Source organism: Corvus kubaryi, unplaced genomic scaffold (assembly GCF_017639235.1).
Source record: "Corvus kubaryi isolate FWS band 111438036 unplaced genomic scaffold, C.kubaryi_AGA036_p1.0 37201, whole genome shotgun sequence".
In the NCBI taxonomy this organism is placed as follows: Eukaryota; Metazoa; Chordata; class Aves; order Passeriformes; family Corvidae; genus Corvus; species Corvus kubaryi.
In genome coordinates, this window is record NW_024581058.1 from 871721 (window position 1) to 887081 (window position 15361).

The 15361-nt window shown below is 38.9% G+C and overlaps 1 protein-coding gene across 11 annotated transcripts in view; it reads right to left on the bottom strand.

Moving 5' to 3' along the window:
• The window catches only part of PPFIA1 (PTPRF interacting protein alpha 1), a 53764-nt gene that overhangs the window by 20717 nt on the left and 17686 nt on the right, over window positions 1–15361 (bottom strand). For 5 of the 11 annotated variants that reach the window (XM_042022419.1, XM_042022414.1, XM_042022418.1 and 2 more), the window contains exons 3-17: window positions 11712–11813; window positions 11039–11203; window positions 10159–10233; window positions 9613–9714; window positions 9139–9360; window positions 8298–8444; window positions 7629–7763; window positions 6455–6538; window positions 5798–5929; window positions 4337–4399; window positions 3243–3322; window positions 2851–2983; window positions 2277–2279; window positions 1950–2173; window positions 1558–1792 (exon numbers count right to left, since the gene is read on the bottom strand). In XM_042022419.1, the coding sequence (XP_041878353.1) occupies window positions 1558–1792; window positions 1950–2173; window positions 2277–2279; window positions 2851–2983; window positions 3243–3322; window positions 4337–4399; window positions 5798–5929; window positions 6455–6538; window positions 7629–7763; window positions 8298–8444; window positions 9139–9360; window positions 9613–9714; window positions 10159–10233; window positions 11039–11203; window positions 11712–11813 (1902 nt within the window). The remainder of the gene's footprint in view (window positions 1–1557; window positions 1793–1949; window positions 2174–2276; window positions 2280–2850; window positions 2984–3242; window positions 3323–4336; window positions 4400–5797; window positions 5930–6454; window positions 6539–7628; window positions 7764–8297; window positions 8445–9138; window positions 9361–9612; window positions 9715–10158; window positions 10234–11038; window positions 11204–11711; window positions 11814–15361) is intronic. The other 6 variants (XM_042022423.1, XM_042022422.1, XM_042022425.1 and 3 more) reach the window with 3 other exon arrangements.

Consider the following 15361-nt stretch of genomic DNA (forward strand, 5'->3'; position numbering starts at 1 on the left):
GTAGAGTACCACATTAACAAATCATAAGTTCACTGAATGATAGAAGGGACCTTTAAAGACGATCTAGTTCCTCATCAAGTTCTTGACAAAGCACTGCAGACTTGTTTTACCCTCACTGGATCTTTCATCCATTAAATCTGATGAGCATAAAAATGAAAATGTTCACCACGTGGAATGAACTGCCCACAAGGACTGCTCAAGAGAGGCTTCACCATTTATCATGCTGATGCTTTTTAATCATGAGGGGCTTTCAACTGACTGAGCTGCATAACCACTGGCATTAAGCTAATTTGCCTACATGATCAAAAACTAATGCAACTCTCTATTAAAATACTGGAAGACACAGCAGAACTCAGTCCAATAATTCATGATAGCTCTTCCAAAAGTTTCAAGAAAGCCCTTGATCTGTAATTCTTGATTTCAAGCTTTCACAAGTCAGTTGCCAGGTACAAAACCCATCAAATACAACTGCAAACACTAGACCAAGTGACTTTGATGCACAATTATGATCTAAAGTGAACTTCATTACAGTTCACTTTTCTTCGGTTGCACTGGATTTCAGACAAGACACGTTCTCCTGATCTAGTTTTGGGGAAAAGAGCTACTTAAATTTGTATATGGTTTTCTGCATGAGAAGTGTTTAGCTTAACTAATTATTGTGAAATGTTAGAAGATAAAGCACTCCACATTCTGAATTTTGATAGCTTTTCTTAGAAGACGACTACTTGACCCTGGATATATGGCTAGAGCTAGTACAGTGATTTTTATTCTAATTCAAAGAAGGCAAAATTACTCCCTTTTATGAAAAAAAGAGACTTTTTGGTATATGTACACATCAATTTTAGAAAGCCAGCAAAATTACTTAGCTGAAATACTTGAACTGTTCATTTTGTTTAACATGTCTTTAAAAACAAGAAAGGGGAAAATTTGTATCTTGTTTTTACAGATATGTTTACATGCATAAAGCAGCTCCTAGAAGGATTTATCTTCCTAAGAATTCATAAGAATATCAAAAGAAGGAAAACATCTTTTTCTACTCACTGAACTCCTAAGACTAAACTTCTTTATCACCTACAAGGTCTAACAGATATTTCTTTCACCTATCAGGCTTTAACAGCCTAAACCAAGACACTGGCACTCATTAATATTCAAACAGCAGTGATACCATCTCAATCTTCAAGATTAACATGCAAATCATTTTTTAGCTGAGTGTTTAGTGGAAAATAATAAAAATAAAGTTTAAAGCAGAGGAAGAAAGTGGTTGAAAAGAAAACATTCTTTCTTCTAGAAAGAGGAGTCTGAAGGAAGACTGTAACAACAGAAGGAATAAATACTTAGGCACGAGATGCTGACCAAATAATAGACTTGAGCTCTGAACATTTTTCCTAATCATTATGTATCTTACACTTTTTATAGAAGTTGAAAGGAAGCAGTAGAAAAACCTAGAGGAAGGAAAAATACAGCTGAGTAAGCAGGAGAGGAAGGGGCAATGAACCAACCCGTTTCCTAGAGCAAAGGAAGGCTCTCCTGAGGAACGTGCAGGCCGTGGATACCCACCAGTGTCATGATGCCCAGCCTGTCCACCTCCTGCGCCGGGCTGTGCGGGACGCGCCGCGGCGTGGAGCGGCCGCTGCCGGGCGGGGAGGAGCCGGCCAGGGCCCCGCCGGCGTACGAGGGAGGGATGGAGCTCATGGAGCGGAACCGGCCGTGCGCGTCCAGGCTGCCGCTGCCCACCCTGCTCTCGATCTCCTCGGCGCGCTGCTCCGTGTTCTCCTTCTCCTCCTGGATCAGTCTGGGGGAAAGAGAGTCTCAGAGGAACGTGACATTCCAACAAGGGCCATACAAACAGAATGGGGCTTTGAAAGAAGCAGCACTTAGCAGAAAAACATGGAGAAATTACCATCTTCCGAGTCATTTTTATCGAAAGCTCCACAGCAGACAGGCCGTACCTGATCTCTTTGTTGATTGCATCCAATTGTTCCTGCAGCATTATGGCCAAAGTCTGAGCATCAGCCTGACCACTTGGTGACAGCAGATCAACTGAGCTGAAAATGGTCTCCCTGTCGTCCTCCACATCAGACACATCCACATCACTCTCAAATGCTTGTGCCACGTTTGCCAACACACTGGCTTGCTGGGCCCGCTCCCAATCCTGCTCGTTCAGGGTCTGAACCTACAAGAATCCATAAAAAAATAAATCCAAGCTCAAACGGGAAAAACACGACATCTCTACTGCTTATCAAGATGTTTAAAATAATTTATGTAAGTCTACTTACATGCTGAATGCATCCATCAAGACAGCAATGTTTAGAGAAATGTAAAAAAAAAAAAGCTATAATGTCGGAAACTTTTAAATTTCATTTAACTGGAAGATGCAAAACAGGCTCATTGAGCCAATTATACCATCACATATTTTGGCTACACACGCTTTTAATTACAGAAGAATTTTGCTATCAATTCCATGGGAACTACGGAATCAGTTTTATGTAATGAGTGCTTATGTGTCCTGAAAGGAAATTGGAAATGCTTGCAGAACAGTAATATGTTTGAGTACAGACACAAAAGTAGAACTGTTTCAAATTGTATTTTACAGGCTTATCAAAATTTAAAAGCAAAAACAAAAATTAAAAAAAAACCCAAAATTGGAGTTCAGAACCGCAGTCTTGCAACTATTTGCAAACAATTAAAAACACCAGCAGCTGGTCATGAGTTGGTAACACTGGACCTATAAAATCCAGGAGTTTATTGCCAGGTACTCCCAATTCTCAAACCTCCTTTCACCTGATTAGCCTCATGCATTGAACAAATCTGTTCTGCTGTCACAGTGCTGTGTGTATTTTCCTTCCTTACCTTTGAGGGCTCGTCTCTGAGAGCAGCCAAACGGCCCTTCTGGGGCCGCCTCAGCACGGAGGAGGTGCCGTAGGACTCTGTGTGACTGTCCCCCACAGAGGAGGATGCCACAGGGAACCTGAAATCTGGTCTGCTGGAACACAAAACCAACATTTCATCCTTACAAAGGGAGAAGGAAACCAAAAATAAGTCCCCCAAAGGATTCCTCTTGACCCACCACTGCCAATTGTTTTTAAGTATGTTTTTTAAGCAGTATAAAAATTGCTTTATATGCTCTATAAAAATGAATTTTGTAAATATTCGCAAAAATATTTGCACTTATAATAGACAAAATTGTCTTTAGCATAGTGACTTTAAAGAAAATAGGAAAAAACCCAAACTACTACTGGTACCTATGATGAAGTGATGTGGCTCTGAGTCTCACTTGGTCATTTTCAGCCCTTAATGCATCAACATTTAAAACAAGCTGATCCTGGAAAAATAAATAGAAAAAATGTATAATAGGCTTTTTAAAAAAATTAGTGTCAAATACAAGTTCATAAACTAACCTTTAGGTTTTTTATCTCATTTCTCTTGCAACTTGGAAATAAAAGATTTTAAGATATACCCTTCAACTATTTAAACATTAGTTTTGCTACACACCATACAGCACTGTCACAAAAGGGCATCCCAGAATCATTTTGCTGCCTCTCGACCCTGACTCTAGTAATGACAATATGTATTTTAAAAACAGCTATGAAATAAAGTTCACTTGCTACTAAGGTTACTATAATTAAGTGGTGATAATAAGAAACAAGAAGATTTGTTCAAGCTCTCTGCACAAAGGGATCTAGCAGCACTTACTTTTAACTTGAACATTTTTACAGGCTCTAGAAACCCTGAATTGCGCAGAGAGATCCAATGAATGAGAAAACAACGAAAGTCTAAATAAAATAAAAAGTGGCTGATGATGAACATCTGTAAGGAGGGACCTTGTCATTTCCAGGACAAGCAGAACACCAGGCAGCTGCTATTGCTAAGGAGCAGCCAAGTCTAATAAATATTTCTCCCTCTGCTCCCCAGTTCTTAAAACTTTAAAAAAAAAATGTTAGCAGTTGCACAAGCATTTCAAGATATTCAATGCTTTGAGAAAACCTCATGGAAAAATGCCCAACATTAAAAGTATTTCTCGTTTGGTTTTGCTGTTCAAGGTCATGTGTACAACAGTATAAAAATTCTACACAATCTCCACACTTGGGCTAACTGCCAACATATCCAGGCACTTCACAGATTCAAAAGTGTGTTAAGCCTTGGACTAAAAGGTTATGTATTAGCTACAAAATCTTCCTAAAACTGTGGCACACAATACCATAAAATAACCAGTAACAGCTCCTTTCTCTTAAACAGAGGAGGAAATGTTAAGTTTTATGGGGAATTAAAATCTGATCCTGCTATGTAGCAAAGCAGTAATTAAGTTCCAAGATAATATTTCAGAAATGCAGTGTACCTTTTCATGCTGAAGTTCTTCTATTTGTTTTTTTGCATTTTCAATTTCTCGAAGAAGTGAATTCTGAAACAAAAGGCATCACAAATTAAGTCACTCATAAGCTGCTTTACACTTTTCAATCATAACCATGACGAGTATCAAAAAAAATTCAGTCAACACTACACAAATGCATCTTAAAATTACAGATCCTTGACTGCTTCCATCATTTCACTTTGGTTATAGTTGAAGGCTTATCCTTCCAGGTGTACAGCACTCTAAATAATGGATTTGGTAATAGTACTGGTTCCATAAATCTTTAATAGCAATAGCAGCCTTTTAAGGCTCCATTTGACAAGGCCAACTAGTAAAAAAAAAGGAATAATTATGGAATAATTCAAAGTCATTCAAAAAAGACCATATGATCAGAACAAAGTCTTAAAATTTTACCTGCACGTTTCTTCCCAACTTAGCATAAAAGAATGAGCTGGAAGCCTCAACAAGAACACTTTTCTAGAAGCTGTGAACTACAGCAAATGACAAGTAGATTTTCCTCATTATTCACAAATGTAGTTATGGTTTGGAAGATAAGAGGGAGACAAGGTCAACCCTAAGGTATCACCCATTATTCAAGCATTAGGCACGAATGCAAGAGGAAGCAAACGTTCAGCAAGAGTCTGCGAACATCACTGAGGTTCCAAAGCATTTTATTGCCATGACTTTAAAATCAAAGACACTCAGCTTTTCCTGAAACATTTCCCCAGATGGTCATTTCACCCTCTAGTAAAAGAAACCAAGTATTTTTTTAATCCAAGACCAAGCAATTCAAAGTCAGCATCAAGCAAAGTGCCACTTTAGAAGACACTTTGAAGTTAGGGATCTAACTTCAAGGTGTGCATGGAAGAAGAATCCATAAGGACCTAGATCCAAAAGCAGAAGGGAAGAAAAGGAGTAAAAAAGTGTGTCAAAAGAGATGACCTGAGTGCAGGGGAAAGCTCCAAGATGTGCACTGACAATGCAGGAACAGCCCAGTCACACTCATATAACGAGTCTCAAAACGATCTACCTGGGAAGAACTGCAGGAATCCCACAATGACTCAGGGGAACTGGAACAGCCAAAAGCAGTGGGAAACAAAGGAAACTGAACTGGAAAGGTCAAAGTTCCAGCACTTCAGGCTTCCTGTATTACACTGGATGAGCCTTTTTATGCAATCTGCACCAGTCGAGTGCAAATTTTTACCCAAAAAAGGATACAGCTTCTTAAAAGCTGCCTTCTCAACACTGCAGTGCAGTGCCCAGGGACAACCCCAAAAAATGACTGTTAAGGGCATATTTTCCAAATCCACACTAAAAAAAAAAGAGTCTTAACAGAAACTACTTATAAATAAGGTGTTTGTGTTTATTTGCTGAAGTTACAGACACACTGCAAAATATGCACAAATCATTACAGAATTACACATTCAGTACTGGAATGTGACTTGTTACCTTATCTTCCAGGGCAGCCATCCTCTCCTTGAGATGAAGCTGGAGCCTTTCATTGGATTCAGACAGGAGCTTATCAACAGTTTCTGACAAACGTTTATTATGCTCTTCATTCATCTTCTCTCTCTGTCTAGCCTGAGATACAAAAAAGCTGCTGAAAAAAACCCAAATTTGCAGTATCTCCAGCAACTTCCAGGTTATGAAGGCAGCAAGCTCTCTTTAATCCAAATGCATTTTCTTTAACAGCAATATTTTTCCAAAGAGGAACACTGCATGTGCCTCCAGAGCTCTGTAAAGGAAGTCTGAGGGACACTTCAGTCTTTAATAAGTGATCCAAGATAAGAAGTTTAAAAATCTAAGCCTACATTAAAAAAATCTTAGAAAGGCACAATTCAGAATGGATTCCATCATTTATAACCCAGGAAACAATTTGTCCATAGTCATTTAATTCAGCAAGGTTTTTCAAACTTTCATTGGAGACTTCCAGCACATTTTCCTTGAGATTTAAGGTTAGCCACAGTACAGTGACTCAAAGCTCACAGCTATCAGCCAGCCTAAACTCTGGCTTTATTTTAAAGCCGAGAAATAAAACCAGCTTTGCTGAAGAGGATTAGGTTCTTTCTTTCAGCTTTTTATCTTTGTCAAAATTATGTGCAGTACCCTTTGCAGTTCTTGATTCTTCTCTTCAAGCTGTGCCTCCATCTGTCTCAGTCGCTCCTCGATATTGCCGTGTCTCTCCTCAGCCTGTCAAGTTGAGAGCAAAATTAGAATTTGGGTGGGTTTTTTTAGGTTTCAAAAGCACAGAAACACTGAGGCACAGGAATATTTCGAACATGCTTTTGCACAACTGCCATTTATGGTAAAGGACAAAGCAGAACAGATGTTTTTCTGTCACCAAAAGGACCTTGCAAGAGTTCAGATGGGAAGTAGCAAAATGATGACACCTCTCACCTCTAAGTACCATGAATCAACTCCTACTTGCAAACGAGCTTGCAACAGCAAAGTTCATTCATACCCCCAAGAAATAAAACTAAAAAACAAATAAAAGTAAAAACTAAGTGCATTTGCAGCTTCTCCTCACTAGCCTGGACGATGGGACCCTTTGTTAGTAATCATGGCAAAGCAGAAAGCAGCAAGCAGAGACAAGGACTAATATACAAATTCTACCTTCCTAAGCTTGGTGGCAAGTTCCAAAACTTTAGCATCTTTAGCAGCAGAGCTCCCAGGAGACAAAAGGTCAGACTACAGAGCCAGTTAGGGACAGGAAAGATAACAGGGAAAGAAATGAAACTAAGGCTTTGAAAGAAAACATGCACACACACTTGAAAAGGCTCATTTGTAGTTAACTAAATCTAGTTCCTTAGACTTCATTACTCCATTTTTAGCCCTCTAAAAATCTTGATGTTTGGTAGTACCACAACTTCTCTCGCTCCCCACTTGCTTCACTTAGCTAGCAGTGGAAGAAATTTAGGTTTCCCTTTCCGAAACAGTTCATGTTTAGAAGACTTTATACCTATTACTGAATAATTTTAATAAAAAGCACCAAAATAATAATTCAGAGATGTATTTTTATGATGTAAAAGAGTTAACAGAAAACCCACTTGAGTTCCAAAGAGCAGAAACTAAAAAAAAGAGATTAAAAGTTTAAGAAATAAATCAGAGAGTTTTCAGAGAGATCAATGGAAAAAAAGTAGGAAATAAACATAAAAATTTTCTGAATTATTTGTGGGAAAACTGGAAACCAACTGTAACCAAGCCAACACTAGGAACGGATTTCCTGCAGTGGGACACCAATGGAGAAGGGAGCCTGGAGGACACTGTGCCACCACCTCACCTTTGTAAGTGCTGCAACTCTCTGTGCCAGCTCAGCCTCCACCTCTGGCAAAGTCTCAGCTTTTCTCAGGGTCTGCTGCAGCTTTTGCTCAGCCAGTTCCAGTCGTTCTTGCAGTTGCCTGTTCTTATCTTCACTCTGCACAACATTATGGCCAGCAAGTGTTGAGAGTTAAAGAAGTGATCAGTTAGAAAGTGGTTGGCTAAACAATCATTTCTGGTTTATAAAGTTGGACTATTTCATGTCAAGCATTTGTCAAACTTCCTCCCTCACTAAGGCCTGTAAAAGTCACTACACACTATGCAGATCTTAAAAGCTTAGCTCAGAATGAGTAATTCTCAGCCACAAAACTTAAGATGCTTGGATACACATACAGCAACTTAAAAATCCAGAATTAACAGGGACAAGAGCCCTATTGCCCCAAGATGAAGTGCACTAAATTTCTCAAAACCATTTCCCCTTCCCAGTAAAACTGCCTCCCATCTTTATTCCCAGGGTAAAACTCTCTACAATGTAGAACTCCAGCTCCTGAAAAACAATCACTAATAACAGCACATTACAGCTGATATTTATCTTCCTAAAAGCAAAGTGCTTCAGCACAGCATGAACATTAATTATCTCCATTAGCGTTATGCTGAGCAAAATGTACTTCATCTTGTTTGAAACCACAACCTGTCGGTGCATGGAGTCTTTAGTGGCAATTTCATTTTCAAGTTTATCATTGAGGTCGTGCACGGATGTAGCTTCACGTTGTGCAGCGAGGTAGCGTTTCTCCAGAGTGGTGATTCTCTCCTCCATGTCCTCCTTCTGGGCCAGAGTCTGGGACACAAGTCAGAATTTGAGAAAGAATTATTTAGTGATCAAATAAAAACTGAAAAAAACAACCAGGTATTTCTGTTATTTTTCTCAACAGAAAATGAAGTAGAAAGAAATGACTTTTTAAAAACAGTGAACGATTAAAAACCGCTGGTCTTTATTATCTTACACCACAGATCTGCTACTTACCTTTCCAATGGTACACACACAGCAAATCCTGACTTTCTGGGGATGGTCAGAGAGTGTTCTTGGGTTTAACTAAGTTCTATCTAATAAGGATGTGTGGGACCTTGGAGATTAGAGATTCAGCATTGACAGGAACTGTCAACCACACCACTGAAATTCAAGGGATTCCAAGTGCATCTTTTAAAAATGGAAGCATCAGGAGTAAGCTGAGCATGTATGACAAGATCAAGCATCTCTTCCAGAACATGCTGAAGCTGGCAATGCTAAATCACTAATACATTAATGAAATATCTAGTTAGTCATAGAGTTATCCTGAAGACAAAATCTTTTAAGTGACTGGTCTTTTAAACAAAAACCAGACAAACATCATGCCCCAAAAAACCATTTTCTTCCCAACTATCAAACCAAAGACATTCAAACAGCAGAAAGGTTCAACTGGAGCGTGAAAGACTACAGTTTTATAAAGCAATGGCATTTGTAACTGCCCAGATTCTGACAGCTCCTTCCTCACCTCTCGTACATCCCTCTGTAACTTTGTGTTCATTTCTTCAGATTTTATTAGGTCTTTCCTTGCTGTGTCAAGATCTTCTTCCAGCTCGGTTACTCTGCTGGACAAAGCAGTGAGGCGTTCTTTCATTTGTGTCTGCTCTTTGTTTTGCTTATCTATGATGTCTTGGAGTTCAATCACTTTAGCAAGGTTCTCATCGTGGCATAATGAACCATCAGAGGATCTCTGTTAAACAGGGGAAAAAAAAGTGTATTAGCATGATGCAAATAAGACTGGAAAACGAATTGTTACTCACCTGTAAACATCCCTCCCCAAAGATAATTTTATTATTGGATAGACTGCAAAAACTGAAGTTTTGCTAACTAAGACTTCTTAATTAGATGATCACTCAAAAATATTTTATTATGGTTTAAATTTAAAATGTTATAGTTAATGATTAAAAATCAGACGTCAGCTAAGCAAAGTAAATAGCTGTACCTTGCCATTTGTAGTAGGTGTATTTTCTTGTTCATGATTTATATCCAGCATCCCATCTGGAAGTGTTTTCTTCTGATTATTTTGCTCTTTCAGAATCATTAACTAAAAGAAAAGTTTACAGACACATGTTTCAAGTCAATTCCTTTCTCACTAATAATATAAGGAACAGCTGCAAAAGCAAAGGAGCAAAACAACAATTACTGATTCTACTGCCAGGTATGTATTAATAAAATCTGGCACAGGCACTCGAATACCTTATGCCACTGCAAACCCTTATTTTAAAGGCACAGGAACTTTTTTTGTTGGTTTGGTTGGGGTTTTTTTGGTTGGGTTTTTTGGGGGCAGAGAGGGTGCCAGGAGGCTGAGGTTCGGTTTTTTCCTCTCCTGCTCTTTCAAAGCAGCTAAGTTAAAAATTAACAATTATTCCATTTGGCAAGAAATCAAAAGCAAGAAGTGAAAGTGAAACTTAATAAATTACTCTGTACAAATATTGACTGAAACACCCACAGTGGACACATGAAGCCTCCTTTTAAGACACAAACCTACCTCTTTATGTGTAGTACCTAGTTCTTCTTCCAATAAGCTACATCTTTCAAGTGCTACTCGTAGCCTCTCCCTTACCTGAAAGGGTAATTTCAAATTATTTGAAATCATTCAAATCAAAACGAAAACAATTTCACTTGCTGCCATGCCTTTACAGATAATAATGCTATTTCCATTACACTTAGAAACCTTCTTCATCTGGAGTCAGTACTAACACATGCTACCAAAAAAAGATAGCCAAATAATGTGTATCTTATAATCTAGCTTTTTCTTTTTTGTCATAAGCAACATGACCTGTATATTTAAGCATTAAAGAATTAAACACACCCAGAATTTGCTTGTCCTTTTGCAAGGCACAGACTGTGTTTGCTTTTGCTCATTTACAACATGGAAGAACAGGCAAAATTCCACTTAAAATCATTTGCCAGATTTTATATACAAGGGTCACAAAGTTAGGTAAACTGGAAGTTGGCAACAAAATTCACAGTGAACTTCAGCAGTTGCATATCCTGCTGCTAATATCAGGCACCACTGAAGGGAGGAGTTCCTTTCTATCCCAGTGTAACCAGATTCCCTTCCTCCTCCTCTCTCTAGTCCATTTCTTTACTAGATAATCAAAAGGATAAATCCTGATGTTGTACAGGTAAGCAGCTGTGTGCATTCCTACAGCAAATATATTGCTCCTGAGCCATGCTGAGTTTACATTAACACAACTAATGAAGCACTTGAATAAACCACAGCACCTTGCTTTAGTTAAGTGCAGCATCTTAATTTAGGAGAGCAGTTACTGATGTAGTTACACTTCAGAGATTTCTACAACTTCAGTGCCTGGCCCACACAAAGGAAACAGGATGAAAAGATGCTAGGGACAACATTTCATTACCTTCTCATCAAGGGCTTTATGATGCTCAAATAAAGATTTTAGTGCTTTGAGAACTTCTACTTCACTAGAAACTCCTGCTGGAGACTGAGCTTGTCTCTTCACAACAGTCATCCTGAGGGATCGCTCGTGCCTGGAGACAAGACACTCCAAATGTTCCAGTAACAGCTAAAGCAAAAGGAAAAAAAAAGAAAGGAACAATGTTTATTCCTGTTCTGTACAACTGCAGAAAACTTTGCCTCCTAAAACATCAAGTTTAGAGTTCTAAACTTCAAATTTCAGACACAAAAGATACTGTACTGAGTGTAAAAATCGTTTTTAACATTTGAGCTGTATTAGCAGTGTAAGCTGCTCAAACTGATCACCACAACCTGCCCACTCTGCTCCTCTGATCCCAGAGGTGCAGGATTACAAAACTTTAACAACAAGAATCTGGATGGCAGATAGTGGTGCAGTCTTACAAGCTTTTCCTGATTCTGCACAGCAGCATTTGGAGTTGTGCACAAGCTGCCAAACCTTCTCAATCAACACACACACATTTGCACTTCCATGGGGATTTTGTGTACAAATATCAGGGGAAAAGTACTCCTGGTTTTTCAAATTGAACACTCAGTGTTTCCCTCCTTGTCGCTAGATGCTTTAACAATGGTGAGCTTGGGGAAGACAAGGAACTGACCCTCGTATTATTTCTTTCTGCTTTCAGTTCAGCAATTTCTTCTTCCCTTTCAAGCAGCTGCTCCCTGCATACATTCAGCTCTTTTGTAAGCGCTGCAAATTCCTGGAACAAACCAGACAGAAACATAAGCACGTCAAATATCAGGACACAGTGAGAGTAGATTCATATGAACACTTGACAGTTCCTTGAAGCATTCATTTCAGATGTGTAAAGCCAATACAACTATAGAGTCAGGCTAAGCCAGCTTCAGTTCAAGCACTTAAAACCTTTACGCTGCCAACTGTAAAGAGAAAAGGTGGTCGACCAGGACTTTTGAAAACTTGTTTGTGTCTCAAGGCAATCATATGAGTTGGGGTTTCCCTGGTAAGCGAAGGGAAAAACATATTTGTCACACACTTTGTTACGGTTTCAAAGAGTTGTTGGCTTTGTGTGTTTTGGTTTGTTTTTTTAAACTACTGCTGAGGGAGACACGAAAAAACAGAGCACTAAGCAGAGCAAAATAAAGAAACCAAAAAACATGACAAATTTCAAGTCAGTATTTAATTGTGAGCGACAATGCATAATCCTGGCATGTACCAGAATACAGCTAAACACAGGAATTTCATTCATGCCTTCCTTCAGATCTCACAAAAGGGAATGAAGCAGCCCTTTCCCTACAGTCCTGCTAGGAATCTCCGAGGATTAGAATCAGAATTTTCTGAAAGCTGAGCCTGGGGGCTCAAAGCCCTCACAAGGCTTGCCCTTCAAATTCAATAAAGATTTCACCAAACAAAACCCAACCAAAGTGAAATAGTACAGAGTGAAGTGTCATCAGGGAACAGGAATGGAGCTAACTCACGTCACTCACTGCAAGCTTATTACTACACAGTCAATATCCCACAGTTTTGGCTTTCTGTCAGGAAATGACTGCACTAATATCTGCAAGAGCCACTGCATCCTAGACCATTTCCCCTCCCTACCAACAGCCTCACTAAAAATACTTAACATAAAAGCCATTTAAATGCTCTATCAACGCAGGGAGCATACTCTGAATAGAGCAGAAGGTACAACTATACACCACATTTAGAAGCAAACACAAAGCGTAACTTTATCTACCCTGGCAAAATTTAAGTTCTAATCTGAATCACACTGGAAATGAGAATTGGAAGTGTGAATGTGAACAAGTCCATCCTTTAGAAAAAAGCCTTGCGAGAAAGCAGCCCTCGTGTTGTCAACGCAACTTATAACGGGAAAATAAATATGCCTCAGTCACTCCAGTGGCTGGTGAACACGTCAGGAGCGCTTGGATAAGAAAACAGTGAAATGCTAGCAAATAATACTCCTTTCTGTTGTCTAAAATAAGGAAAATACTCATAACAAGAGACTTGCCTAACAAACAATAGATTTGTACAGCTGAACTGGTGATTAGCAGGACGTGGTGAACACAAATAGCCAGCTAAGTGGAGACACAATTGCTGCTTCTCTGCATTTTCCAAACTTTGCAGACACATTGCTTATCAGCCAGGAGCTGCTTATCAAGTGAAAGCTTAAGATGGAGCTGTTTTGCAGCAAAATTCAAAGCGACAGAAAGCACACGCTTAAAAACAAAAGGCCACATCAACCAATTAATTATACTAAGCACATCTGCAAATTCTAACATGCAGCTAAAAATAAGCAGACACGGTCAAAAGACACTGCAATTTCCAATATTCATTTGGTAAACTTTGTTCTAAAATATTCACATGACTGAAAAGACAAAAAGTATGTTGCACAATACACATTTAGAGTGAACTCCTTTGGAATTACTAACGTACCAGGATTTTAAAAGTTGCTGTGAAAAAGACAGCAATGCCACCACCACAGATGCAGAATCCATCCCTATAATCCCTGTTCCTAAATAAAAACCTGCTCATTGGAAAAAAGTTTCAGTCCCTCTGCCTAATCAGCAAAAAACCTGCAAAGTCTTAATTTATTTTCCTTTCTCAACCACTAAATTATTTGATTTCTCTAACACACTTAATAATTACATTCACATAAATATTTTACTGCAGTATTTCATTTACATTCCTAAAAAAAAAAGGCCTATTATTTTTAACATGGCCTGAAAATACTTCCAAAACAACCTGCTCTGTAAATACAGCTACCAGAACTTTTACACACACAAAGCAAATTACAAAAGGGTCCTGACTGCAAGGTAAACCAAGAGAGGAAAAACCTACTTCAAGCTTTGCTGGAGCTTCCAGAAAAATTGACTCTACTACAAGCTTTCCTTTCAGAATGCTCCTTCACATCCAAGCTTTCCCTGTACCTTCAACATCCCACCTGTGGGAGCTTCCAAGACTCCCAGGGAACTGGCAGCACACTCCCCTTTTGCTCTCACACAAGCTCAGGTAAACCAGAACCCAAAATTTCCATGTTTCACTGGCAGTCTCCATTACCGTTACAGATTAGGTAATCATGGACTACTGAGAAGAGCTTGGTATGAACTTACTTCCTTGGTGTGCTTCCCCTTTCAAATTAATAGTAATGTAAGAAGAGTTCTTTGAAAAACCTCAAAAATGCCAACATTAACATTTAGAAACATCAATATTTCCCAGTTCTCCAAATGACACTGGACCGACATGGGAAGTTTTCTATTTTTCCGACCTCTAACTCCAGTTTTGAGAACAGGATGAAGAGCACAGCAAGGACTACCAAACACTGTCTCATCATCCTTTCTCAACTTAAAACTACTGCATAGCATCAATATATATATTTTTATCTGTTTGAGCTTCCCCACATGAAAACCAGCTGTACATTTGAAAGGAAATCTATTCACTCTTCAGATTGTTATAGGACAGAGAGTTCTATTCCACTGCATACTTCTGTGCAAACACAAACTGTAGCACAACTAGATCCCAAGTGTGACACGAGCCATCACACTGTCAGATGACCCAAAGCAAGAGTGCCCACAGGAATTTATACTGCTGCTGCATAAACACACTGACAGGGATTTCTGGCATTGCATAACACCTCCAGTGCTGTTTGTTTTGACAAAATAAAGTTGCTTCGAGTCCCGTGAGCTGCCTAAGAAAGAACATTTGAACGTCCTTAGTTTCAGTTGACACTGCCAAAAGACGTGTCCTTTCTAGTTTTAATACTTACCTTCAATGGCAGACAATCTGTGATTTCCTTAAGCAGTTCAAAAGCAGAGAAACCATCTGCAGCTTTATAATCTCAAAAAATTTCTAGTTATCTCATAATTTCTTCCTTGGCATTAGATGAATGTACAGAAAGAATTAAAAGAAAAAGGAAAGAATCCTGAGAAACTTTCTTACTTGTCCACAAAGCTGTGTTACTTTTCTGTAATTAAGAAGACTGAGAACAACAGAATGAAGTTCTGCTCTGTTTCTGGCTGCCATCAAAATAATAAATACACAGTGCTGGGGATTGACAAGAATGGAACTCGCAATAAGCACTTCAGAGCACTCACACGAATCAGTGGGAGAGTGCTGAATTTACCAGGGAAATATTCCCTGCTGATTAGAACATTCTGGCAAACACCCATCCTCTACACTAAACTGAAATGTTTACTGAAGAAAGTAACTTTCTGACCCAACTGAATCATTCCAAACACATCACTCTTGCTGCCAGAAATAAATATTCTCAACAAAAAGCCACATGGAGCAAGT